Consider the following 26,316-nt stretch of genomic DNA (forward strand, 5'->3'; position numbering starts at 1 on the left):
GAGGCAGGACCTGGAGGCTGGGGGCGGGGCTGTCGGGAGGTGGGGCCTACTTGGGCTGCAGTCTATGTCAGGGCCGAGCGGCGTGACGGGGCCTATCAGGAGGCAGGACCAGGCGGGCGGGGGCGGGGCCTACCAGGAGGCGGGGCCGGCGGGGCGGGGCCGGCGGGGGCGGGGCCGGGCTCGGCTTCGCTTCTGGACCCGCCGGTCGTCGCCGTCAGTCCGGTTCAGCTCGGGCTCGGCGCCGCGGTTCTGACTGTGAGGCAGCGGTCCCAGTGTCTGTCTCACCGGCCAGGCGGGCGCGGCACAGCCGCGGGAAGCCGTCGGAGGGTGGTTCCGCCGCGCGGCGGGCACGCCGTGGGCATGGCGGCCATCAGGGCGCTGCAGCAGTGGTGCCGGCAGCAGTGCGAGGGCTACCGCGACGTGAACATCTGCAACATGACCACCTCGTTCCGCGACGGCCTGGCCTTCTGCGCCATCCTGCACCGCCACCGTCCCGACCTCATGTGAGTCCCGCCCGGCGCCCTTTGACCCTTCTGCAGTCCGGCCGCGCGCCGAGATGGGTGGGGAAACTGAGGCCTGGGCTTCTCCGGGCTCCGGGATGAGGAGCGGAGGCGTGGGGCTGGGCAGAGCCGGGCGCCAGGCACAGCCCACCGTGCAGCCCCCTCCCCCGAGGCTGCCCCCAGTGGTCTCAGTGTGCCCGGACACCCAATGCAGCTGGGCCAGAGCCTTGACATCTCCCGCCCGCCGGCTGAGTCAGCCGTGACTCAGGGCGGCTTCTGGGCCCTGGCTGCAGCCCAGTCCCCTCAGTGTCCCTGGGAAAAACCAACAGAGCTGCCTCTCTGGGCCCTCCGAGGCCCTCAGTGCCCTGGGGCCCCTGGAGGCTTCTCTCGTGGGCACTGCCCCTCCCCTAGGCTGTCCAGGCCCCTGGAGGGGATGCAGCCAGGGCCACTGTGGGGGAGTGGCCAGTGCAGGGCAGGAAGTCCCTAGACCCCAGGTGCTGCTGCTGGCCGGGCCTCCAAGACCCTGGGGGATAGGGGCTGAGATGGAGAACAGCCCCCATCTCTGGGAGCAGCAGGAGGTGGCAGGGGATGGGGACTAGGCTGTCTCACCCCAGGAAGGTCTTGGCATGTGTAGCTGGGCAGCTGGCCCTGCCTGTTGCTGAATCTTGGCTGAGCCTGGACCTGCTTCATCGGTTATTCACTTAGCAAACACTCTTTGGCTGAATGACTGGGACCAGACTTGATGGGACAGAGATCTGTGTGTCTGGGCTGGGGTCCAGAGGCCCAGGGAGGAGGCCCTCAAAGGCTAGCTGCAGCCCAGGCACCTTCTGGACAAAGCATTGTCCTGAGAGGTGAAGGCTGGAGTGAGGCTGGGGTGGTGTGTGTTTGGCAGGGAGGTCTGGGGGCTGGGAGGAGCCACAGGGAGCACCTGCAGATAACGGCCTCTGTTAGGCCCCAGCTGTGCAGACCAGAGAACCCAGTCCAAAAGGAGGGGCCCTTGCTCAGGTCACACAGCTCCAGCCGTTTTGCAGAGCCTGGGCTCCTCCCCTGTACCCCTGGAGACTGTCCTGCCAGCCTCACTCTCTGGAGGAAGCTGGGGTCTTGGGCAACAGCCTCGGCCCCTGTCCTGAGGTTGTGACATGCATTTGTGGAGCCGCCGGGGGCCTCCATGTAGCATCTGGGCAGCACTTGCTCTCCCTCACCAGGAATGTGCCTCTGTTGCCTTTGCAGGCAGAAGATGCTGGGCACAAGGGCACGTGTTTCCACATGGAGAGCCTGAAGCTGAGCTTTGAAGGGGAGGGCCAGGGACCTGAAGACTGGGAGGAGGCCTCAAAATGGAGAGGAAGGCAGGCCAAGACCCCACCCCCAGGGATGCAGGGTCCTGGATGAGGCTGGCTGGTGGCTGAGCCCAGGCATCCAAGCTGGGGCCAGCCTAAAAAGCCTTCAGGTGAGGGGAGAGACTGCCGCTGGCTGCTGGCCACCAGCTTCACGGACCACTGGTATCGCCGGAGATTTGGGGCCCTCTGGTTCTAGGGAGCTTCCCTCTACTCCCCACTGGCTGAGGTGTGCCTGTGTGTGGCTGGCCTGGTGCATACTGCCCAGGGGTGAGCACAGGTGCACATGCGTGTATGTGCCCTGGCATAGTGGGCATTGTGGGTCTCCTTGGTACACTGACAGTTATTGAGTGCCTGCTGTGTACCCAGCACTGAGTCCTGTGCCAGCTCCCCTCGGCCTCCAGATGCAGGGAGTGATATTCTGGTCCCAGAAACAGACAGGGAACAGATACATGAATAAAAGCTCAGGGTGGCTCCTGACAGCGCAGAGGCCAGAACAGGAAGGAGGCTGGCAGAGAGGAGGCCTGTGCCCCAGCTCTGTGCGAGTGTGCAGTTGCCTGAGCTGTGGCTGACTTGGTTCTTGTCTGTCTGTCCCCACTGGACTGTCAGCTTCAGAGTGGGGGGCTCTGTTTTGTTCACTGCTGCACTCCCGGTGCCTGGAGCTGGGCTCGATAGATACCAGCACATGGTTGGAGCTCTCCAGATAAGGGCTCTTCAGTTGGGGCTCAGTAGATATGGTGGGAGCTTGGTAGGTGGCCATGTGCCAAAGGACAGAAAAAAGGCTATGTGTCCTTGGAGGCAGAGATCAGAGAGGTGAAGCCACAAACCAAGGGTGTCTGGAGCTGGGAGAGCCCCCTTAGGCAGCAAGGTCCAGCCCACACCTTGATGTTGGAGTCTGGCCTCCAGAACCCTGAGAGAACAAATTCCTGGTGTTTTCAGCCTCAGAGTTTGGAAATCTGTTACAGCAGCAGGAGGAAGCTGGTCTAGGTTTCCATGGGTGTTGGGGAACGGGGACCTCTGCAGACCCTGGCTGATAGGAAACCAGGAGTGTCATGGGGGGCAGGTGTGCATCTACGTGCAGGGACACGCGCTCGTCTGGATGCATGGGCCCTTGGCTTTTATTCCAGAGTTGGAGTCTCACTGTCTCCCAGGCTGGAGTGCAGTGGTGCTGTCATAGCTCACTGACTCCATGAACACTGGGGCTCAAGCAATCCTCCCACCTCAGCCTCCTGAGTAGCTGGGACCATGCCGGGCTAATTTTCTTATTTTTCATTTTATTTATTTATTTATTTGAGATGGAGTCTTGCTCTGTCACCCAGGCTGGAGTGCGGTGGCATGATCTTGGCTCACTGCAACCTCTGCCTCCCAGCTTCAAGTGATTCTCCCGCCTCAGCCTCCTGAGTAGCTGGGATTGCAGGCGCCTGCCACCATGCCTGGCTAATTTTTGTATTTTTAGTAAAGGTGGGGTTTCCACATGTTGACCAGGCTGGTCTCGAACTCCTCCTGGCTTCAGCCTCCCAAAATGCTGGGGTTACAGGTATGAGCCACCGAGCCTGGCCTACGTCTGGCTACTTTCACTCAGCATATTGTCTCTTTATTTTTTTTTTATTGAGATGGGGTCTGGTTATATCGCCCAGACTGGTCTTGAACTCCTGGCCTCAAGCGATCCTCCTGCCTCAGCCTCCCGAAGTGCTGGGATCACAGGTGTGAGCCACTGCTGCGCCTGGCCCCTGGCTCCTCAGTCATGCCTGCCTCTGTGCCTTCAGCACCCCCATCCCATGCCCTCAGCCTCTGCTCCTTGCTGTGCCTTTGGGTGAAGTGGTGGCTGGGATGAGGGGATCTCCTCATAGAGCCCTTGGCTGTCCCTCCTGTCCCCAATAGTCTTCAGGAAGGGAGGAAACACGTGTGAAGGACAGGCAGAGAGTTGCTGTCCTCTCAAGGCAGCTCTGAGGTCAGACTCTGCGTGAGGCCCCCACCCCTGCCACCCTGTTCCCCTCTCCTTCCAGTGAAGACCCTTTGGCAGCAGAAGGGTGGATGTCCTGTCTCTGTGTCTCTAGTTCTGCTACCAGGAAGTCCTTCCCTTTGTCTGGCCTTAGTCCTTCCTGCTGCATGCAGAGCGTGTTTCCGCTTGGCCCTCAGGGGAAAGCAGCTGTGAAGGAATAAGCTCGGGCACCAGGCCAGCCAGGTGGGGCTCTCGGGCTCCTGGTTCTGCCTCTGCCTAGCCAACCCTGGGTGGAGGGGGCGGGGATCCAGGTGTTCACGTGTATCGTGTTCCTGCTCCTTGAGCCACGCCGACCCTGGGTGGAGCGGGCTGGGATCCAGGCGTTCATGTGTACTGTGTCTCTGCTCCTTAAGGCACGTGTGACCACATTGGGGAGCGCCACAGGCACAGAGAAGTGTTTGTGAATCTCTGCTTTACAGCCTGGAAACAGGATCACCCAGCCACACTCACCGGGAGGTGGCAGGGTGGATGGGCCCCCTGCCTGGTCAGCCTGCCCGTGTCTGCCCGCCCTGTGGCTGTGGGTCCTCTGCAGCCAGGCCTCAGGGTGCCTGTCCCCGGGCACTGTTTCCATACTGGTGACACATGGCAGCCAGGCAGCCAGGTGAGCTCAGAAACCACCCAGAACAAACAGCCCCGCTTCCCACCTTGCCTCCCTCGGGCAGTCAGCCTGTTGGGCCAGAGTGGCTCTGCCATGGGCTGGATCCTTACTCCTGGGCTCAGGCAGGTCTCCAGGCACAGCCCTCAGGCAGATGGGACGGGGGCACAGCCTGTCTGGGCTGGTAGAGAGCAGGGCTGGAGAGAGGGCAGGCGTTGTGTGTGGCACAGGAAGCTGTCTGGCGGGTGGGAGAACATTGCTGGCCTCTTTCTTGGGGGTTGTGACTGGGGGCATTTGTCGGACGTGTGGCCAGGCCCGGGGAGGGTGTCGTGATTTGGGTCTCTGCTGCACCCTCTGTGCCAGGGCAGGGTCCCTTGAACTTTCTCCTGGTCCTGGCAGCTCTGGAGGCCGGCGCAGGGCTGGGCCAGGAAGTGGGGGTGGCTGGGGTGGCCACTGTGTGGGCCATGGAGTCCTCAGGCGGTGGCTCCCAAGGGTGGCGGGGCTCCCAGAGACACTCCCATTGTCGGGGGCCAGGGGAGAGACTCACACAGTGGCCCCCACCCAATAGCTCCCAGGCAGCGCCCTCGAATCCTGCGCCAGAGCCGAGGGTGGGCTGACCTCCCCTCCCACTCAGGGCTGGGTCAGCAGGAAGCTGCTTGTGGACAGAGGCCTTCTGTTCCTGCCCCAGGGCTTGTAGCCAGACCCCTGCGGCCGCCACTGGCCAGAACCCTCCAGGATGGGTGTGGGAGGGGCTGCCTGTCCACCTACTGCAGGGCGACTGTCCAGGGCCCCACACTTCCTTCCAGAAGTGCAAGGTGGGGGCTCTGGGGCCTCCCCTGCCCCAGTTGTCATCACCCCCTGCCCACCCGCTCCTCTCCTGAGCTCTGCCTGGCCACGTCCTTGCGTCTCTGAGGTTTGCTCCATCCTTTGTGCCGTCTAGTCCGTCTCTCTTGGGCCTCCCTCCACCATCTCTGCTGGGGTCTTTGTCTCTGTCTCCAGCTCTGTCTGTCCGTCTGCCTGCCTATCCCCACTCCCTCTGCTCCCCTTCTCTGTGGGATTCTCTCCTATGTGCTGGATGTGCCTTGGAGGGGCCCCTTCCCTTCCAAGCCCCGCACCTCCCCCCACCCCCCGTACTCCATGACCGCCTCTTGTTCCAGGAAATAAACAGTGTGAGGTCAGCCACCCAGGAATTTGGAGCGGGGTATACATTCCCAAGAACCCCCGCTAGAGGTGCCGGGACAGAGGCTGGCTGGACTCCACAGGCTGAAGTTGATGGCCATGGGTTGGTTAGAGGGGTGGCGGGGGCAGGCATGGTGGAGAGTTGCTCAGGGTGAATCTTGTGACTGACACAGACTCTGTGAATAGAAATTACTCCCGGGCCGGGCGCAGTGGCTCACGCCTGTAATCCCAGCACTTTGGGAGGCCGAGGCGGGTGGATCACGAGGTCAAGAGATCGAGACCATCCTGGTCAACATGGTGAAACCCCGTCTCTACTACAAATACAAAAAGTTAGCTGGGCACAGTGGCGCGTGCCTGTAATCCCAGCTACTCAGGAGGCTGAGGCAGGAGAATTGCCTGAAGCCAGGAGGCGGAGGTTGCGGTGAGCCGAGATCGCACCATTGCACTCCAGCCTGGGTAACGAGAGAAACTCCATCTCAAAAAAATAATAAAAATAAAAAATAAGAAATCTCACTCCCCAAGCGCAGAGCAAATGCATCACAGGCATTCATAGGGCAACGACTGCGTGCCTGGCCCCACGGTGCGTGCCTGAGCTGGCCCTTGGCATACCTGATTTTAATTCTGAGGCTTCAGGTAAGAGGAGGTTAAACTCCAGAGGGCACCAGGTCTCAGCCCATCAGCCTGCAGGTTTGTGACGGTGGCTGGGGCCGCGTCCCTGTTCTGGCCATCTCACCTGCCGAGTTGCGGGGAGCTGATGCATTTTTGTCTGACAAGGCCAGAGGTGTCCGTCTGCTCAAGCTGCCCTCGAAAAGTCCCCCAAATGGGGGCTTCAGCAACAGAAAGTGACCTCCCTCGTTTCCAGAGACCAAAGTCCTGGATGGAGGCGTGGGCAGGGCCGGGCTCTCTGAGGCGGGAGGGATGGTCTTCCCGGCCTCTCTCCTTGGCTAGGGGTGGCTGTCTTCGCACTGTGCCTTCACACCCTCTTCTCTCTCAGTGTGCGTCTGTAGCCAAATTTCCCTTTTGTGAGGACACCAGTCACGGGTCCAGGGCTCCCTGCGAAAGACCTGGTTTGAATTCTGTTATCTCCAAAGGAAACAAAATGAATTCTCTTTCCTTGATAGAGAGCCTGTCTCCAGATAAGGTCACATGGGGGAACTGGAGGTTAGGGTGCCAACGTGTCATTTTTTAGGGGGGGCTCCTGGAGAAACGAGTGGGGTCTCCACCTGTCGATCTTGGTGGGACGTGTGAGGTGGTTCTGGCTGGCGATTTCTGCCAGTGTCGTTGGGCCTCTGAGCTCAGCTGCTCAGGGTCCCCGGGGGAGTGAGCTTGGGAACCGTGAGGTGCTTCTGAGGAGGGCCTGGCAGGTGCCTCGGGCAGAGCATGGGAAAAGGTTTTCTGCGTTGGGGGCGTGGAGCCATGGTCTGGAGGCTGGAGGGCTGGCAGCTGGGGAAGGAGCTTGGGGCAGGATGGGTGGTGGCTGTGGGACTGGCCAGGGTGGTACAGCCCAGTTAAGGAGGCCTCAAATACCTGGGATGCAGCTTGGACCTGGTCCTGAGGCTGCAGTTCTTGAGCACGAGCCCGGACCTGTGCATCATGAGGACTGGCTCCGACGCGTCGGGAAGGCCTGGGGTCCCTGATCTGCCTGGAGCTCTGAGAGCCTCACTCTGGGTCCGGGGGTGAAATGGCCCTGCAGGGAAACCCACTGGACAGAGCCACTGCCGGACCCTGGGGTGGACAGAAGCCAATGCGGGAGCAGATGGCCTCCTTCTCTGGCTTGTTTAGAGAAAAACAGAACTTGCAACACTCCCTCCCAGCCACCAGGGCATTCTTTCTGGGGACACGGACATTTTGGTCAGTGACCCCGGGGAACGTCTGCAGAAGAGCTTGAGCTTTCAAAGGGCTGGGGACAGGGAGACAGGGCGGGAGAGCCGGCTCCTGAGCCCTGGAGGCTGAGGCTGAGGCCCAGCATGGCTGCAGAGTCTCGGGGGAGTTGGGCATAGACAGCCACCCATGTGCCCTTGCGTCACGCCCTATCTGGGGACAAGCCCAGGCAGACAGAGGCATTGGCCCAGGCCCAAGGAGACAAAAACCCCTTTCCCTGCCACTGAGCCCAGGGAGGGGGCTCCTTGTCATCCGTCCACCTGGAGAGAAATCTGTGCATCCTCTTGTCCTGTGCGCAGAAGCTCTGCCTGTGCAGAGGGGCGGTCCTGTCATCTGGAACCTGTTACTGGGAGGTGGTCCAAGCTGGAAACGGTGGAGGGTTCCCATGGAGCACAGGAGATTGACGGACGGCAGGGCCGGAGGCTTCCTAAGGAGGCAGGTGGGCCACCTGCAGACCCCACCCCACTCCCCCTGCCCCACCGTGTGGCTTCCACCCGGCCTCAGTTTCCCCATCTGTGAAATGGGCTCACAGTCCGGGCCTTGGAGTGTTGTTATGGGGGTTAACGCCGGGCAAGGGATGTGCAGGCTGGGCTCAGAGCTAGGCCGCCCAGGCCACATGGCCACAGAGGTCTCAGCCCCCTTTCTCCGTTTGAGACCTGCCCGGCCTTCCTGTTTGCTGCAGCCACAGCCATCAGATTCACCACCAGAAGCTGCGGTTGTCCTCCCAGACAGGGACACTGAGGTCCTACGAGAAGAGAGGGCGTGCCTGGGGGAGGCAGGACACAGCTTGCAGCTCCAGCTCCCTCTGTAGGGCCAGGAAACTTCTAGAACAGTCCAGTTCACGCTGGTGTGGCAGCAGCTGCTGTCCAGGACCCCACAGGCAGCAATGTGGGTCATGATCACTACATATTTTTTTTCGAGACCGGGTCTCACTGTGTTGCCCAGGCTGATCTGGAATTCCTGGGCTCGAGCAATCCTTCTGCCTTGGCCTCCTGAGTAGCTGGGACTACAGGCGTGAGCCACTGTACCCAGCTTCCAGATCCCTATTTAACCAACTCTCCCAGAAGCCGCAGGCCATGCTGGGAGCCTGGCAGTTTTTTTTTTTTTTTTTTTTTTTTGAGTCGGAGTTTCGCTCTTGTTACCCAGGCTGGAGTGCAATGGCGCGATCTCGGCTCACCGCAGCCTCCGCCTCCTGGGTTCAAGCAATTCTCCTGCCTCAGCCTCCTAAGTAGCTGGGATTACAGGCACCTGCCATCATGCCTGGCTAATTTTTGTATTTTTATGATACAGGGTTGTTTTTTTTTTTTTTTGAGATGGAGTTTCGCTCTTGTTACCCAGGCTGGAGTGCAATGGTGCAATCTCGGCTCACCGCAACCTCTGCCTCCTGGGTTCAAGCAATTCTCCTGCCTCAGCCTCCCGAGTAGCTGGGACTACAGGCGCACGCCACCATGCCCAGCTAATTTTTTTTGTATTTTTAGTAGAGACAGGGTTTCACCATGTTGACCAGGATGGTCTCGATCTCTTGACCTCGTGATCCACCCGCCTCGGCCTTCCAAAGTGCTGGGATTATAGGCGTGAGCCACCGCGCCCGGCCTGAGCCTGGCAGTTTTTGTGGGAGGGCCTGGGCCTGGGGCTGGGCTGGGGCCTCCTGTGTGGGATCTAGGTGTGTTTTCTGCCCAGGGCATCTTCCCAAGGTGCCCACGAGGAGTCCCAGGACCAGCCTGGAGGTCGTGTGGGGCTGTCCTCTCGGCATCCCCAGGAGGGCCCTGCTGTCCAGGCTGGCCGGGGACCTCACCTTGGGAACTTCTGAGACCCTTGCATTCCGGTGAGGCTGGGCCCCTGCTGAGTACCTAGGAAGGCCACTCCACCACCCAAAGAGGGAAGCATCTAACCTCGGTGGCCTTGACTACTATCTCCCTGCTGTGTGACCTCGGGCAGGTCCCTGAGCCTCTCTGTCTGTGAGATGTCGACATAACCAGCACCTGTTCCACAAGTCAGGTGTGAACCTTAGGTTGGTATTTGTGAAGAACTGAGAAGGCCACCCTTCACCTCAGGGTCAACAGAAGTGATGACAGGTGGGACAAGCCGGTTCTGGGGCCTGTCCTGCCCTTGGGGGCAGCGTGGCCACCCTCTCTGCCTATGGCGCTGTCCCCTGCCTCAGGAGCCTCTCTCGTCCATTCCCTGTGGTCCTCCGGGGACATTGGGCCTCTGCGACCCACCTGGTCACCAAGCGTTGTGATGGGACGAGCTCCCTCTGAGCTGAGCTGTGCTGGGCCGCCCTGAGCTGGCAACCTCGCCTCCTGGGCCTGCTTCCTGCCACCTCTGACTGTGGCAGGAGCACTGGTGAGGGGAGGCCTGTCCAGGACACAGGAGGTAAAGCTGGGGCCGTCTGATGCCTGGGGGGCCAGAGGGGGCCCGCACCGCCATCCTGGCAGCATCACTATGGCTGGAGCAGGGCCGGGAGCCCTGGCCTGTGCCTGTGTTCCCTGTGTGACCTCATTCCTTCAAAGCCCACCTCCTGGCCTCAGTTTCCCTGTTTGGGCAAGATGACCTCTGAGGCCCTTCAGTCCCTTGCTTTAAGGACTCTGAGCTGCTTTGGACACCATGTTTTCATTTTCCAGAAACTTCAATGCTCTCAAGAAGGAAAACATTTATGAAAACAATAAACTGGTGAGTGCTCCCCCACTGGCCCTCATCCTGCCTTCCCAGCCCCGGCCTCATATCTGGCTAAGCAGACCCGCCCCAAGCCACACCCATGTCCGAGGGACCAAGGGACCTCCAGGCCCTGCACTTTCCTGCCCTGGAAATGGGGGCTCTCCGACCAGCCCCGCAGCCAGTCCTGGTTCTAGAAATAGCTTCTTATAGCCTAGGACTTACTGATCCCCTTTTCCTCAGTTGGGGAGCAAGGTGGCAGGAGGTGGCTGTGGACCCTACTTCACTGCGGGGAACTCAGCCCAGCCTGCCCCAGGCTGAGCAAAGGTCTGGGGGTGGCTGTGGGGGGCCGTGGGTGAGTTCCGGGTGGGCCAGCTGCCAGCCTCACCACATGGGACCTGCCTCCCAGCCCTGCCCGGATTCCAGTCCTGCCCTGTCCTCCTCAGTTTCTGGGCCCTTCCCTGTGTGCAGCCTCAGTTTCCCTGCCTCAGAATAAGCGCCACACTCCCTTGTGGGTGGAGGTACTGGTACTCACCTCTGGCCCCGAAGGCATGTCCTGCGCTGTGCCAGGCAGGCCTGGCCCATGCCTTTGCCCCTGGAGCTGGTCTTCAGCAGGGACAGTGGTCAGCGCTGAGGGCACGGTCACACCTGCCCAGCCAGCACTGCCCTGTTCAGCACAGGGACAATTTAAATGTAAACTTTAACCTAATTAAAATGAACTAAAATTACAAGTTCACGGTGAAACCTCATTTCCACTAAAAATACAAAATTAGCCAAACACGGTGGCTCGCACCTGTAATCCCAGTTATTCAGGAGGCTGAGGCAGGAGAATCACCTGAACCCGAAAGGTGGCGGTTGCAGTGAGCCAAGACTGCACTCCAGCCTGGGCAACAGAGTGAGACTCTGTCTCCAAAAATAATAATTATAATAATAAATAAATAAGCTGGGCGTGGTGGCTCACGCCTGTAATCCAAGCACTTTGGAGGCCAAGGCAGGCAGATCACCTGAGGTCAGGAGTTCAAGACCAGCCTGACCAACACGGTGAAACCCTGTCTTTAAAAAAAAAAAAAAAAAAGGGAAAATAAATAAATAAATAAACAAGTTCAGTTCTTCGGGCGTGCAAGCCACATTGCCCTTGCTTACAGCCATGCATGGCCAGCAGCTGCTGGGCTGGACAGCGCGGGGGTCTTGTGTCCTTGTCTTAGCCTCCCGCGTCCCCCACCTGTTGCCTGGGACCCCAGGACACGGCTGCCTTTGTGTCCCCTTCTGGCCCTGGGAAGGGCTCAGTGGTCTGTGGGTGTCTGCCCTGCCCTGGGGGTAAGCTGCTCAAAGACCCAGTAAGTCTGTGCTGCGTGGGGCTTGTGATTCTCCTGGCAAAAGGCAGGTCCCCCGAGGTTTCTCCTGGGCAGGGCCTCGAGCGCCCACTGGCCTGGCAACCTCAGTCCTGTGTGGATGGGACCGTGACCCCCACTGCACTGATGGGTAAGCTGAGGCTGGGAGGCCACAAAGGCAGAGCCCAGCTCTGGCCTTGAACCCACACCTCTTTGGGCTTCAAGCCTGTGTCTTTGAGTTGAGGTGAGCTGGGGCCTGGTGGAGGAGGAGGGGACTCCCAGCTGCCCTGCTGACCCCCTCCCGCCTCCTGCAGGCCTTCCGTGTGGCGGAGGAGCACCTGGGCATCCCGGCCTTGCTGGACGCCGAGGACATGGTGGCCCTGAAGGTGCCCGACCGGCTAAGCATCCTGACCTACGTGTCCCAGTACTACAACTACTTCCACGGCCGCTCCCCCAGTGAGTCTCTGCTGCGTTCGCCCAGCCAGGCAGGACCAGGACTGGCCCCCCACACCCTCAGGGCTCCTGGGCCTGTGGACCTCTTGGGGTCCATGCCCAGCCCTGCTCCGAATGGCCACCGGTGTGGGCACCGGGGCTGTGCACTGGCTGTGAAGCAGCAACAGGCCTTGCTGGGGTCCCTGTGCAAAGCCCTAGGCTGTGTCATCACTGAGAGGGGCTGGGGCCTCGTCCTGTTGCAGGCGACGCTAAGCTCCGGCTCATGCAGGCCCCTGCCCAGAGCAGGCTGAGCTGCCCCCACTGCTTCCCTGAGGCGCAGGTGCACCAGCAGCCCCTGCCACTTCACCCCTTGCTGGGCCTCAGTTTGCCCATCTGGACCCCTGAGCTTCTGTGCCCACGGGGGTGTCTTGGCCGACCAGGATTGCTCCCGGCCCTGCCTTCATCTATCCTGATTTTGGACCCTATGGAAGCTGGGTTGGCCTGGCAGGGTGGGGTCCCCAGACAGAACTGGGCAGGAGAGGGACAGGCCCAGCCTTTGAGTGTGCAGAGCTCAGCTCCCCGCCCCCCGCCCCCACATTCCTCTTCTAGGCTTTAGAAATCCCCGGAGTCCTTCTGGGCACAGGGCCTGCTCCGCCTGCTGGAGAAGCTGAAAAGTCCCTTTTCCCTGACCCCAGTTGGGGCTCTGAGTGGGGAGGGGAGGGGAGGGGTGGGGGCCAGCCCCAGGCTGTGCCGGGAAAAATGTGTCCTTGGGGCTGCCTCTCCCCAGTCCTGGCCCCCCAGGTCCCCCTGGCCCCAGGCACCAAAGGCTGTGCTGGGCACTGGAACCTCCGGAGGGACCCAGACCCTTTCAGAGCCAGGGCTGAGACCCTCCCGACCCCTGCTTGTTTCCTGCCAGTTGGGGGCATGGCAGGCATCAAGAGGTCCTCAGAGGACTCCAAGGAGGAGCCGTCAGGGAAGAAGGCTCCAGCCCACTCGGCCAAGCTGCCCTCACCCGCCCCAGCCCGGAAGCCTCCACTGTCTCCAGCCCAGACAAACTCTGTGGTCCAGAGGAGGAATGGGGGCACAGAGGGCCCGCCCTCCAAGACTGTAAGCTCCCAGCCCGCCCTCCCCTGGTTCCCTGGGTTTTCCACCGGTGGGTGCAGAGGGGGCTGTGGGACTAGGTGGAGCTCCTAAGCCACGGGACCTGGAGGTGGGGGGTGCCGCTTCCCCAGCGCAGGGCTTGGTCTTAGCAAGAGCCTCCAGGACTGGCTCTCCGGGGCTCTGTCAAGCCAGGGTTTGTGACCCCACTTTGTACAGATGGGTAAACTGAGTCCAAGGAGGGCACAAAGGTGGGACAGAGCTTGAACCTAGATGGGCCCAGGCTGCCTCCCTCCCGGGGAGAGAAGGGTTGCTGGGGTATGCCCTGTACCCCAGGCTGACTTTGCAGAGTGAACCCAGGCAACCCCACTTTTCAGAAGCAGAGTTGGGGTGGAAGGCAGTGGGGGAATGGCTGGTGATGGGCCCCCCCAGCTGCCCCTAGACCACCACTTCAGGCTCCCAGGTTGATGGGAATTGGATGGGATCCATGCCCCTAGATGGGGCAGGAGGCCTGGAATCTGTCCCCTGGCCCCTACCCCAACCAAAGGACCACTAGCATCAGGCCCCAGCTCCCTCCCCAGGGCTGGGCTAGAGGCTGCCCAGGCGTGAGCCCCGACTGCAGCCTGCTGGTTCCTCTCCCTGCCAGTTTTCCGGCTGTAAGATGGGCTCTTTGGCTGCCTGTAGGTTACTGTCAGAAGGGAGGTCTGGGTGGGCGGCCACTCAGAGAGGTGCTGGCCTCTTCCACAGGGCCAGGCATCGGCCGGCAGCTCGGTCAGCAGCACCTGCGGGGTCTGCGGCAAGCACGTGCACCTGGTGCAGCGGCACCTGGCAGACGGGAGACTCTACCATCGCAGCTGCTTCAGGTGGGGCCGCCTCCGCCTGCACACGAGTGTGCACCGCCCCTCCCAGAACCCTCCCATGGCTCCTGTCCACTCCCACCTGGCCACAGACTTCCTTTCTCCTCCCCCTCCTCTCCTTCCCCTCCTCCCCCTCCTCCCCTTTCTTTCCCTCACTTTCCTCCCACTCCTCCTCTTTCTCCTCTCTTTCCTCCTTCTCCCCATCCTCCCCTTCCCCTCCTTCCCCTTCTTTCCCTCACTTTTCTCCCCATTACTTTCCTCCGCCACTTCCCGTCCCTGTCCTCTCCCCTTCCCCTCACTTTCCTCCCCCTCCTCTTTCTCCTCTTTCTCTTCCTCCTCCCCATCCTCCCTTCTCTCCCTCCTCCCCTATCCCTCCTTCCCCTCTCCTTCCTCCCCCTTCTCTTCTTTTCTCCCTTACTTTCTTCCCCCTCCTCCTCTCCCCCTCCCCCTCCCCCTTCCTCCTCCTCCTCTCCCCCTCCTCCTCTCCCCTACCTCCCCTTACTTTCCTCTCCCTCCTCCTCCTCCTTTCCCCCTCCTCCTATCCCCCTCCTCTTCCTCCTCTCCCTCCCCTCCTCCCCCTTCTGTCCCTCCTCTGCCCCTCCTTCCCTTTCTGCCCCTCACTTTCCTTCCCCTCTTCCCTCCTCTGCCTTCTTCTCCCCCTCCTCTTCCCCCTTCTTACTCTCCTTCCCCTCCTCTCCCCCTCCTCCCCCTCCTTCACTTTCTCTCCCTCTTTCCTTCCCCTCCTCCTCTTCTTCCTCCTCTCCCTCCTCCTCTCCCCCTCCTCCCCTCCTTATTCTCTTCCCCATTCTCCTCTTCCTCCTTAACCTCCTCTCCTCCGTCCTCCCCCTCCTCACTCTCCTCCCCTACAGCTCTTCTTCCTCTCCCTCCTCCACCTTCCCCCTCCTCCCCTTCTGTTGCTTTAGCCAAAGATGCTTCGCTGTTCCCAGACACCCAGGGCCTGACGCGCCTGACTAAGCTCCAGTGTCCTCCAGCACCCCCTAGGAGATACCTTTCTGGCTGTTCTTCCACACACTGCCTCAGTCTCCCTCCTGTGCCTCTGCCCTTCCCACTGGGGTGTTTGACTCAGTGGCCATCCCCAGCCCTTCCCTGCCACCCTGCACCCCGGTCAGGGCTCCTAGAGGACAAATGCTGTTCCCGCTACTTCTGTCTCCAGCTCTGCAAGGCTAGGGTGGGTTGGTCCCCCCTAGTTCCATCCCCTACTCTGAGAGGCTGGAGTGGGTGGGTCCCAAAGTGGGGCCCAGGGTGGCCTGCGTGTGCATGTCTGCTGGTGTGCAGGAGCACCCTCTGGGGTCTGCACCCCAAACGAGGTTTTCAGTGGGGTCTGTGACTCAAGTGGTTCTGAGCCTGAGAAGAGGCGCTTGTTGAATGAATCAGCAACCTTGCCAGTGGACACAGGAGTCTGCAATGCCTGCCCTTGGGAGCGTATGGTGAAGGCAGGGCGGAGCGAGCGGGTGGATGCTAAGCCGGGCTCCTGTGACTTTCTTCCCCAGGTGCAAACAGTGTTCCTGCACACTGCACTCGGGGGCCTATAGGGCCACAGGAGAACTGGGCGCCTTTGTCTGCACCAGCCACTACCCTGAGGCTGCCTCTGCAAGCCCCAAGTTGCCAGGTCTGGCCCTCAGATGGCCAGGGGCCATGCCTGTAGATTCCAGAACCCCCTGTTCCCCACAGAAGGCCCAGGAGGCGAACACGCCCAAGGCCGCACCACCAGCCCGGGAGCCTGCTGTGCAGAACCCGCCTGCCAGGGCTTCTGTTCCGGCTGCACCCAACTCTTTAGCCGCCAGCGCTGCACCCATCCACATGAGGAGCCCGGCCAGGCCCTCTGAGAGCCACCCGGCCCCCACGCCCATGGAGGGCAAAGTCCACACTCGTGTGACCAACAGCTCCCCGATGGGCTGGTCGTCAGCTGCCCAGCGCACAGCAGTGGCCGCCTCCCATCCCGCTGCGCCCTCGAGTGCCCCAGACCCTCACCCTGCCACGCCTCGGGGTGGGGAAATCCCCCAAGTGGCAGCTCCTCAAACCACGCTTGGCTCAAGCTCCGTGTCTGCAGCCCCAGTGGACCCCCCAGCCTGGACCCTGTCGGCCTCGAGGACCCAGCAGGCCCGGAATAAGTTCTTCCAGACACCAGCAGTGCCCTCTAGCACTGGCCTTGCTGGCAGGGGTCCCGCTCAGTCCTCGCTTGCTCCATCCAGGGACAGCGGCAAGGAGCAGGCACGGAGCTTTCTCAGGAAGGCACTGGAAGAGGCTGGTGCTTCAGCGCCTGGAAGGTGGGTGGCTCAGGGACCGAGGGACCCCAGGGGTGCAGCTTCTATGCACCAGCCAGCAGGGCCCTGGGAGGCCAGAGGGGTTAGGGGTGCTGCCCCTCCCTTGCTGCATGACCCTGGGGAGGGCACTTTCCCCAGCCCTGGTTTCCTCCTCTGGGGAATGGGGAGGAGTTGGGGTGGCAGTGCCTGTGGTCAGGGCAGTGGAAGATGAGTTATTGTGGAAAAGCTGCTGTCTGCACACGCTCGGGGTGGGGAACGGTGGCACTGCCGCTCTGGGGCCCACTGTGCAGCACTCCCGTGGAACCCAAAGACCCTACACCCAGTTCACGGATGTGGGGGCAGGTTATGAGCAGGACCCACACTAGCTGGTCTGAGCGTCACCTTGTCTGATTGAGTCCGGCTGGGCTCCGACCTTCCATGCCTGGTCTCCGTGCCTGCCCGTGCCTGGACCCTGGGTAGAGGATGCGGACAGATAGAGGGGGTGCTGCGTCAGTTTCCAAAGACCTCCGCACTGGGTGGCTTACGCAGCAGAAATCCACCTCTCACAGCTCTACAGGCCAGAAGTCCAATGTCGAGGCATGGGTAGGGCCGAGCCCCCTCACAGGGCACTAGGGGAGGACCTGTCCTTGTCTCTTGCAGCTCCCAGCAGCCCTGGGTGTTCTTGGCTTGCAGCTGCCTCCCTCCAGTCTCTGCTCCGTCTCCATGTGGCCTTCTCTCTGTCTGTCTTCCCTCCTGTTTCTCCTAAGGACACTGGTCACTGGACTAGGGTCCACCCTAACCCAGTGTGAGTGCATCTTAATAGGATCACAGCTGCAAAGACCGTTTACAGATAAGGTCCCCCTCTGAGCTTCCCAGGGGTTGTGAATTTTAGGGGTCACCATTCAACCAAGTACAGTGACGTAGCAAGTGAGGAGCTCATTGCAGTGTGGCTGACAACAGCGTTTGCTGCCCCATATGGTGGGTGCAGGGTTCCCCACTCAGAACTGCTGCCTGCCCTGCCCTGCAGCAGTGGGTGCCCAGAACCTTCAGGGAGGTCACAGGCGGGAGGAGAGCTGGTTCTGCCCCTCCTGGCACTGGGGGTGTCCAGGGCATCCTAGGGGCTGAGGATGAGTGGGGGGGCTGTCCAGGGAGTGCTTCCTGGGTGGTGGGGGAGGGGCATGTGTGGCTGGGTGGAGCCCAGTTCCTCTGGGGAAGCCAGCCTGGTCACCCTTGAGCCCAGAATAGGGGAAAGGGAGAGGGGAACTGGTTGGTGAGGGGGATGGGGACATGGAGGCGCTGCCTCAGGCTTGGGGAGGTGCGTGGTTCCCCCACCCCAGGCTCTGGCAGCCTCACTCCCGGCGAGTGCCTGAGGAAATGCAGGAAGGCACAGAGGCCTTGTGTCTGGCAGGCTGCAGAGACTGTGTCACATACAACTGAACCTGGCAGCCTAGGCCGGCCCAGGTTCTGACAAGGCCCCAGGTGCTCCCAGCCTGACTATAGGGTATATTTAGGGGTTAGATATTTTAATCTCAGCCAACACTGGATTTCACAGGAGGGTAAAATCAGCCACAGCGTATACTCATGTCAGAAGTGGGTGTCTGTGGGCCATCCCTTGCCAGGGTGGTTCGTCCTGCGTTTGGAGGCAGAGGGCAGCCTGGGGCAGCAGTACGGGAGTCAGAGAGGCAAACTGGGGCGATGGTGGGAGGTGGAGGGTGGCCTGGGGTGATGGTGGGACTCTGTCCAGAGGTTGGGCATTGGGAGCAGGCTGCTGGGGAGGTGGAGGGGCAGCCTGGGGTGATGGTGGGAGGGCGCCTGGATCCAGCTATGCCTGATGCATGCTCTTTTACTTACAGGTCCTCCCCAGCCACTGCCCCTGCTCCCAGCTCTCAGCCTAAAATCAAAGTGCCACAAACAAGTCCCTTAGCCAAGCCGTCACAGTCCCCATCTCCCCAGCCCCTTGGCCCCCCTTCGAGGATGGAACCGCCAGCCCCCCTGAGCATGGGAAGCTCCGCTCGGGCACCTGCATTGCCCTCAGCAGGCAGGAGGAGCTTGGCTGAATCCTTGGGGGTCAGCAGGGTGGGTTCTGGCTCCAGGCTGAAGCCAGAGGCCCCGACGGCAAAGGGTAAGCACCCCCTTAATGCAGGTGGGCAAGCGGCTGGGGTGCAGGAGGCCACTGGGGCCGAAGCTCTGCGAGTCTCTCCTGGCTGAACTCTGCAGAGTGTGTGGTTTCACCGCTAGCCCCGCCATCTTCCTCTCCGTCTCTGACTCTGTTCTCCGTGACACCTGCACACAGCCTCCTGGGGTCCTGGCGCTCTCTCTGTGTGGTGGCTGCAAGCGTCCTGAGGGCTATGCTGTTTGCCGGGTGCTGTTGCCCAGCCCTCCCCATCCGCACGCCCTGCTGATACCTGCAGAGCCCTGCTCAGCTCAGTTTGGCGGTGACACCTGGCGGCTCGCGGTGGCCTGGCTTTGCCGTGGTCTGTGGGGTCTCCTGCCAGTTGCTTTGACAACGCTGCACTGTTGCTACGGCACTCTGTCACCACGTACCAGAGATGGCACCCTGGGTCCCGTCCCCACGGTGGTGTTCCAGTGAAGGCGCCCTGTGCCTTGACCCTCCCGCTGGTGTCCCGGTGATGGTGCCATGTGCCCTGAGAGCTCTGGTGCCTCCTGGGCCTGGACCGGGGCTCCCTGGACCACACAGTCCTGTTTCATGGCCTCACGTGTTTTTGGGAATGGGGAGCTAGCTTTTTTCTAGGCACCTGGGGGGAATCTTAGAGTTTCCGGTGGCTTTATCTAGCTGGGCTCAGAGAACACACTGAGCTGTAAAAGAGTTTTCCAGATCCTTCCATTCGGCTGAGTGTTCATTATTAAAGCCACGCCCTGGGTCCTGCTAGACCTGGGTTCACACATGTGCCTGCTGGACCGGAGCCAGGAAAGCCTGCAGATGGGCAGCCATGGCTCAGCTGTTCCCGCTGCACAGGCAGAGGATCAGAGTCCATGGGGCTCATCCTGCCACGTTCCCACCCATTTGGCAGAAGCGGAAGTTGAGGTCCAGAGATAGGGAGAGATCCCCCCAGGGACATAGCAGGGGAGGCCCAGCTGGGAGCCCCCTCCCCTCACTCCCTGCCCAGTGCTCCTGATGCCTACGGGCCAGTTGGCAGTGTGGGTGTCTGAGGATGGAGTGGCTGTGGGAAGATGGCCAGGGGAGGCACAGCCATCCCTGCAGATACCCCATTCCCAGCGCTCCTTCCTTAACGCCCTGACCCCTTGCCTCTCACCCAGACCTGAGCACCAGACGCCAGGAAGGCAAGGAGGATGGGCCGGCAGGGTGGAGAGCGAACCTGAAGCCTGTGGATGGGAGAAACCCAGCTGAGAGGTTAGGGGTGGGCGGGGCTAGCACCCCGGTACCCCATGGGCACTTAATAAATGCAGTGAGTGTGTAACTGACCAATTGACATGCCCATCTACAGATGGACGCACCTCCCCGTGAGTAGCAGACATGGGGGCCGCTGTCCCTGGTTTGGGGGCAGCCTTGCTGCGTGTCGCACCTGGGCACTGTGGCACACATGTGTGTTCACACAGCACGCCTGCAGCTGGGGTGGAGTCTCCCCGTGTGTGGGTCCCGTGGGGCCCTGAGCTCATACCTGGAGTTTTGCTCACACCACAGCAGGTGGCGGTGGACACACCCATGATTGCAGGAGAGTCCAGCAGGTGTAGTTGGTGGGCTGGGATGTTGTGCTTGCTCAGAAGGCCGCCTGCTCCCTTGGGCTGGTCTGCACATGGCCTGGGAACCCCTCCAGCTGGGCCAGGCCTGGGATGGGGGGTTCAGGTTCCGACCTCCTGCCTTCTTCCCAGGACTCTGAAGCCCAAGGAGCCACAGGCCCTGGCAGAGCCGAAGGCGGGGGAGGCCCCCAGGAAGGTCTCAGGCAGCTTCGTGGGGAGCGTGCACATCACCCTGACCCCCGTGAGGCCTGACAGGACGCCGAGCCCAGCCAGCCCAGGACCCAGCCTCCTAGGTACTGCTGGATGGGACCCAGGGGCCCCAGGTGCCCAGCTGGCCCTCCCCCTTGGGTGGGGGTCCCAGGGCTGGACCTGTAGTGCCACCTCCCGGGGTGTGTGAGGAGGGGCCTGGTCAGCCAGAGGAGCTGGTGGTCCTGGGCAGGCCTGTGTGCGTGTGTTCATGCGTGTGGTGCATGTGTGTGCACACATCTCTGTGCGTGTGTGTGTTCCTAGCATTCACAGCTGCCCCGGATACAGGTCTGGCTCTTGTGTGACTTCCCGTATGACCTTGAGCAGCCAGCAGCCCCCTGGGTGGACGTGGTCAGGCTGGGCAGGACGTGGGTTTAGGGCTTGTGAGGCCAACCCTGTGCCAGTCGGGGAGGCCCAGGGCACAGGGAGGGCCAGGCTACCCAGTGAGCTGTGGGCTGTCCTGGGACAGACCCCAGGCTCCCGGCGGCCCTGTTCTGACGCGTGGCTCTTTCTCTCCACCTGTGGGCAGCCAGGTCCCCCTCCCCACCCCGCCGCAGGAAACTGGCCGTCCCTGCCAGCCTCGACGTTTCTGACAACTGGCTTCATTCGGAACCGCCTGGACAGGAAGCCCCAGTGCAGAGCTGGAAGGAGGAAGAGAAGAAACCCCATCCTCAGGGCAAACCAGGTCAGCCCCAGAGATGCTGCTGCCATTTGGGGTGTGGGTGAAGGGAGCCTTCCTCTGAGGAGGCAGTGCCTGCTGGGGCTTTGGAGGATGCATAGGAGCTCACAGAGCCCAGAATGGAGGGAAAGCCTGGAGGAAGGACCCAGCCCCATGCCCCAGGCCCTTCCTCATGAATAGAAACCCCACCTGCCTCAGAGCACCTTGTCACAGATGCCTGATCATGATGGTGTCTGCTTCCGGCCACTTGAGGGACTGGGGTGGCCGGGGTGTTGCTGACCTGGAGGAGGGCAGGGTGCAAGGTGGGGATGGGTCTGGGGGCCACTCATGTGTCTGTGGGGCTGCGGCAGGGCAGCCAGTGGGTGTGCGGGGCAATAGGGAGGCAGGGCTGGGGCCAGCTGTGCCAAGGGCAGGCTCCTTCCAAGCGGTGTCCTGGTGGAGTTGGGCCTGGTGGCCAAGGCCTGGAGGCTCATCCTGCCCCTTCTCCAGGGAGACCTTTGTGCCCAGTCAATGTTCTTGCTCCACCTGGCGAGACGGCGACCTCCCCGGTCAGGGTGAGTAGCAGTGGGGAGCTGGGCAGGGGCCCAGCCCTCCGGCGTCCTCACCACCCCTCCATCCCCAGCTGCACCCCGACTACCTCCCCCCGGAGGAGATCCAGAGGCAGCTGCAGGACATTGAGAGGCAGCTGGACACCCTGGAGCTCCGTGGTGTGGAGCTGGAGAAGCGGCTGCGGGCGGCCGAGGGAGGTGAGCGCCTGGGCCTGGCCCTGGGGCAGCCTGACTCCCACAGACACCCTCGACCCTGGGGCCGGGGGCCGGGGGCCGAGAACCCTGGTGGGCCCCCTGCCCCAGCTAGCTCCTCTCCCCAGATGACACTGAGGACGGCCTCATGGTGGACTGGTTCTGGCTCATTCACAAGAAGCAGCTTCTGCTGAGACAGGAGTCAGAGCTGATGTACAAGTGAGAGCCCAGCCTCGGGCCCCTCCTCGAAGGCCAGGCCCGCATTGCCGGCTTGAGGGGCTAGTGGGGGGATGGGGTGGCAGGGTAAGGCCTCAGACGTGTGTCTGTGTGGCGTGTCCAGGCCTTCGTTGTAGTCTGGGCAGGGTGGACGGGAACAGGGCAGCAGAGTCAGGCCTCAGGTCCAGACCCTCACCGTGGGCTGGGCGGGCCAGGCGGGGGACAGGGGCAGTGGGGTCAGGCCTCAGACACGTGTCTCTGCGGCAGGTCCAAGGCGCAGCGTCTGGAGGAGCAGCAGCAGGACATCGAGGGGGAGCTGCGCCGGCTCATGGCCAAGCCCGGTGCGTCCCCCGCCCGCCTGCCAAGGGGCCCCAGATGGGGATGCCGCGGAGCCCAGGGTGCCTGGGGGCAGGCTCTGGGAGGCCACCTGGCTGTCCTGGTGGTGAGAGAGACCTTCCCCGGAGCCAGGCAGGCCCAGGTTTGAGTTTCAGCTCTCCAGCCTCCTGGCTGTGTATCCTCAGCTGAGGCACTTAGCCTTGCTGTGTTTGGATTCGGCCCCTGCAGAGCGAGCGTGCTTGACGCACCCACCTCGCACAGCTGTTGTGAGGATGAAACGCATCAATTTGCGTAAGGTGTTTAGTGCAGCAGTGGTCAGGGTGAGCTGTGGGCATGTCTTGTAATGCCGGGTGCCCTGGCTGAGGGCGCAGGCCCTGGCCATCCCGCCTCTGCCCTTTCCTTGCTCTGGGGCTGGGGACAGCAACGCCCTCGGCCTTAGTTTCCACATCTCTATGGCGAGTGTTGTTTTCGGGAGATGATGGGGAAGGACCCCAGCACTCGGGCTGATGTGCCTTCCTTCCTTCCTTCCTTCATTCACTTTCATTCATCTGCTCCGGGTGCCCCTAAGACCCCACCTTCCTCCTCCAAAAGAGGAGCCTGGTGCTTGGGTGGTGGGGACATTGTGTTCTGTAGGGACATGGCGGGGGGCTCCCACTGACAGAGCTGTCCCTGCAGAGGCTCTGAAGTCACTGCAGGAGCGGCGGCGGGAGCAGGAGCTCCTGGAGCGGTATGTGAGCACCGTGAATGACCGCAGTGACATCGTGGACTCGCTGGACGAGGACCGGCTCCGGTGAGGGCCAGGTGCCCTGGGGACACGGGAAGGGGTCAGCCCCTCCCAGCCAGGCCAGGACTGGTCGTCTGGTCCATGCTCCCAGACTTCAGGATCAGCCGGTCCCGTGGAACTTTCTATCCAGGGTGGTTATTGTCTGTGCCGTCCGGTGTAGCAGCCAAGGGCACACGTGGCCATCAGGATTTTTTTTTTTTTTGAGGTGGAGTCTCATTCTGTCGCTTGGGCTGGAGTGAAGTGGTGCCATCTTGGCTCACTGCAACCTTTACCTCCCAGGTTCCAGCAATTCTCCTGCCTCAGCCCCCTGAGTACCTGGGACTATAGGTGCCCACCTCCATGCCCAGCTAATTTTTGTATTTTTGGTAGAGACAGGGTTTCACCATGTTGGCCGGGCTGGCCTCGAACGCCTGACCTTGTGATCTGCCCACCTTCGCCTCCTAAAGTGCTGGGATTACAGGCGTGAGCCACCACACCCAGCCAGGAACTTTTAAAAGTCCTGCTTTTTTTTTGTTTTTTTTTTTTGAGACAGAGTCTTGTTCTGTCACCCAGTCTGGAGTGCAACGGTGAGATCTTGGCTCACTGCAACCTCCACCTTCCAGGTTCAAATTATTTTCCTGCCTTAGCTTCCCAAATAGCTAGGATTACAGGCATCCACCACCATACTTGGCTAATTCCTTTTTTTTTTTTTTTTTTTTTTGAGTTTCGCTCTTGTCGCCCAGGCTAGAGTGCAGTGGTATGATCTTGGCTCACTGCAACCTCCATCTGCCATGTTCAAGCGATTCTCCTGCCTCAGCCTCCTGAGTAGCTGGGATTACAGGCTTGTGCCACCACACCCGGCTAATTTTTTGTATTTTCAGTAGAGACGGGGTTTCACCATGTTGGCCAGGCTGGTCTCAAACTCCTGACCTCGTGATCCACCCACCTTGGCCTCCCAAAGTGCTAGGATTACAGCGTAAGCCACTGCGCCTGACCATAAAGTCTTATTTTTTAACATAGACTTCTGAGGCGACATGCGTCTCCTGTCTGCCACAAGGGCTGTGTGTGACCGATGGCTTTCCTGTCTCATCTCATGGGGGTCCCGGGCATGGCACGCAGGTCGGCAGCTGGAGCCCACCTCTATGAGCCCCTCTGTGAGCGTGAAGGGGCCTTGGCATGGGTCAGGCCAGGGCCCTTCTGTCCAGGTTACTGGTGTGGTCAGCCCAGGCCCTCCTGTCCCAGGTCACTGTTGAGGGGCTGGCCCTGGAGAGGGCGGGGACCTGGCTTCTGTGGGAGCAGGCTCCCGGGCCAGGTATCATGGGACTAGGTGGGGCTCAGTGCTGGGGTGAGGTTGGCTGGAGACTGTCCGTGGGCCCCTCCAGAGCACGTCCCCATTGCTGCTGTCACTCACGACCAATCTGGTCCTGTTTCAGGGAACAAGAGGAGGACCAGATGCTGCGGGACATGATTGAGAAGCTGGGTGACTGGGCTGGGGGTGTTGGGGGCCAGGTGGGCTGGCTGGGTGGGCCGGGACTCCTGCTGAGGGGGTAGTGCCGGGGCCCCGCTCAGCCTTGGTGACTGGATGGGCAGGTTCACTCTGAGGGTGAGAGCTCCCTCCCACCACTAAGAGGGCCAGGGGGCAGCTGGTGACCATGTGGTCATGGTGGGGACCAGCCCTCTGGGGTGCCCGGTCGGAGCAGTTGCTCATGCAGGAGGGCACAGGGCTTCCTGCAGGCTCTGAGGCCCCAGGAGGACTGCGGCCGGTGGAAGGGAAGGACGCTTCCTGCAGGGGGACTTGTGTGGGCTGTGGCCGTGCTGTGATGAGTGTGGCCTCTCTGTCCACCCATCCTCTAGACCTCCAGAGGAAGAAGTCCAAGTTCCGCTTGTCCAAGATCTGGTCACCAAAAAGCAAAAGCAGCAAAAGCAGCACTTCCCAGTGAGCGGCCCGTGGGGCTGTGGGCTGGCCCGGACCCAGCACTGGGACACAGACTCAGGAAGGGGCCTCCTGTCCCCGCAAGGGGCACGTGGACAGCAGGGACTTGCGCTATGGTCTGTGGCCTCAATAAAGAAACTGATCACATGGGCTTGGCCTCCTCTGCACCCTCGTGTTTGCCTCGGTGCCCCTGGGCGGCCCCCCACCTGCCCGGGGTCTTGCCTGTCTCCCAGCTCTGCCCGCAGCACGAACGTGCTCTGTGGCCTCGGGCAGGAGCTGACCCTCTCTGGGCCTGGCCCCCGGATGGGCACTTTCCTAGCTTTCTGGCATAGATGGGCTGGAGAGAGCGTCAGAGGTGGCGTTGGTGTAGACTGGGAACTTTTGAGTGCTGGTGTCCCCACATACCCATGGCCTGAGAGCTGTGACCTTGGTCTCCTAGGACTGGGGCCGGGGATGGAGGAGTGTGAGTCCTGGCCCTGGTCAGGGTGACTTCCTGGTGGCCAGAACAGGACGTGGGGTGCCCCATCCTTTCCTTTCCAACTTCCAGTGAGTGGATGTTGTGGGAGGAGCGCTAAGCTGGGATCGAAGCTTCCCTGCAGGCCTCCGTCTCCCCATCTGTGCTGGGAGGGGTGGGGTTCTGCTGCTTGTTGCTGTACTGTTTCAGCCACTGGGGGAGTCCTGGGGAGCCCTCAGCCGTGGCAAAACACCAATGCTCTCCACCTGTCGGTAAAACACCAATGCTCTCCTGAGTCAGGAGCCCCACGGCTCCCAGCAGGGTCCCAGCAGATTCAGAGCCTGGAGCCCCCGTCTTGTGTGCGTGGGCCCCGGGGAGCTTGTGCTGGCCGGGACTCTGATGTTCCGTGGCCTTCAGTGTACCTGGTGTGGGGCGTGGAGAGGGTGGGTAGGCCGGGGTGCCCAGATGGAGCACAGCCTCTGCAGTCTGCCCTGCTCCCAGCAGCTGTGTGGCCTCGGGCTAGGGCACTGCCCTCTCTGAGCCTTTGGTGACATGGGCTGCCTGGGGGCCATGTGAGGGTCAGAGGGGCCCACCGGTGTGCCTGGGGCAGTGATGAGGGTGGAGCACAGAGGTGCCCTCTTGCCCTCTGGTGATGGTGAGACCCCCGCTGTCTCCCTCTGTGCCCTCTGCTCAGTGCCCACTGAAGAGGGAAAGGGTCTCCCCCAGGTGAGTCCACAGGCCACACGCACACAGCGATGAGTGGGGAAAGGGGCCCATGCTCTGCCTGGCCAAGGCCTCTCTTAGAGTCGGGCCACTGGGACCAAGCATGTTGGTGGAAACCCCCCTCTGCCCTCCGAGGACCGAGAGGCAGTAGCCGGCAGCTGTGCGACCCTGGAACCCCTGCGAGACTTCTGCGGGGAGTGGGGGCTCTCACCTGGGTGTTGAGGAGTTAGGGTCCCTTGGACAAGCAGGGTGTACCCTGTTGAAGGAACAGCATGGGCAATGGTCTGGAGACTTGAAGATGTGTGGTGGGGCAGGGTGGGGGTTAGTCGCAGAGTGGGTGATGGAGGGAGCCGGGCTCTGTCAAGGCCTGGGCTGGCAGGG

General features: G+C 61.5%; 1 protein-coding gene across 2 annotated transcripts; it reads left to right on the forward strand.

The window, feature by feature from the left end:
• The first annotated feature begins 327 nt into the window (after positions 1–327).
• MICALL2 (MICAL like 2) lies at positions 328–24,908 on the forward strand. 2 transcript variants are annotated; one of them, XM_012470909.3, is made up of 17 exons: positions 328–503; positions 10,113–10,161; positions 11,789–11,930; positions 12,823–13,013; positions 13,752–13,867; positions 15,373–16,149; positions 17,979–18,247; positions 19,405–19,498; positions 19,978–20,138; positions 20,621–20,776; positions 21,260–21,324; positions 21,393–21,516; positions 21,639–21,729; positions 21,994–22,067; positions 22,738–22,852; positions 24,259–24,305; positions 24,680–24,908. In XM_012470909.3, the coding sequence occupies exons 1-17, from the start codon at positions 361–363 to the stop codon at positions 24,763–24,765; spliced, it is 2,700 nt and encodes an 899-aa protein (XP_012326332.2). In that variant the 5' UTR covers positions 328–360; the 3' UTR covers positions 24,766–24,908. The 2 variants fall into 2 exon arrangements, with proteins under 2 accessions (XP_012326332.2, XP_064222699.1); XM_064366629.1 differs by lacking the exons at positions 22,738–22,852; positions 24,259–24,305; positions 24,680–24,908 and having other exon boundaries at positions 361–503; positions 20,625–20,776.
• Positions 24,909–26,316: the final 1,408 nt, after the last annotated feature.

The sequence above is a fragment of the Aotus nancymaae genome, unplaced genomic scaffold (assembly GCF_030222135.1).
Source record: "Aotus nancymaae isolate 86718 unplaced genomic scaffold, 86718_ANA_hifiasm-v0.15.2.pri h1tg000064l_1, whole genome shotgun sequence".
Taxonomy (NCBI): Eukaryota; Metazoa; Chordata; class Mammalia; order Primates; family Aotidae; genus Aotus; species Aotus nancymaae.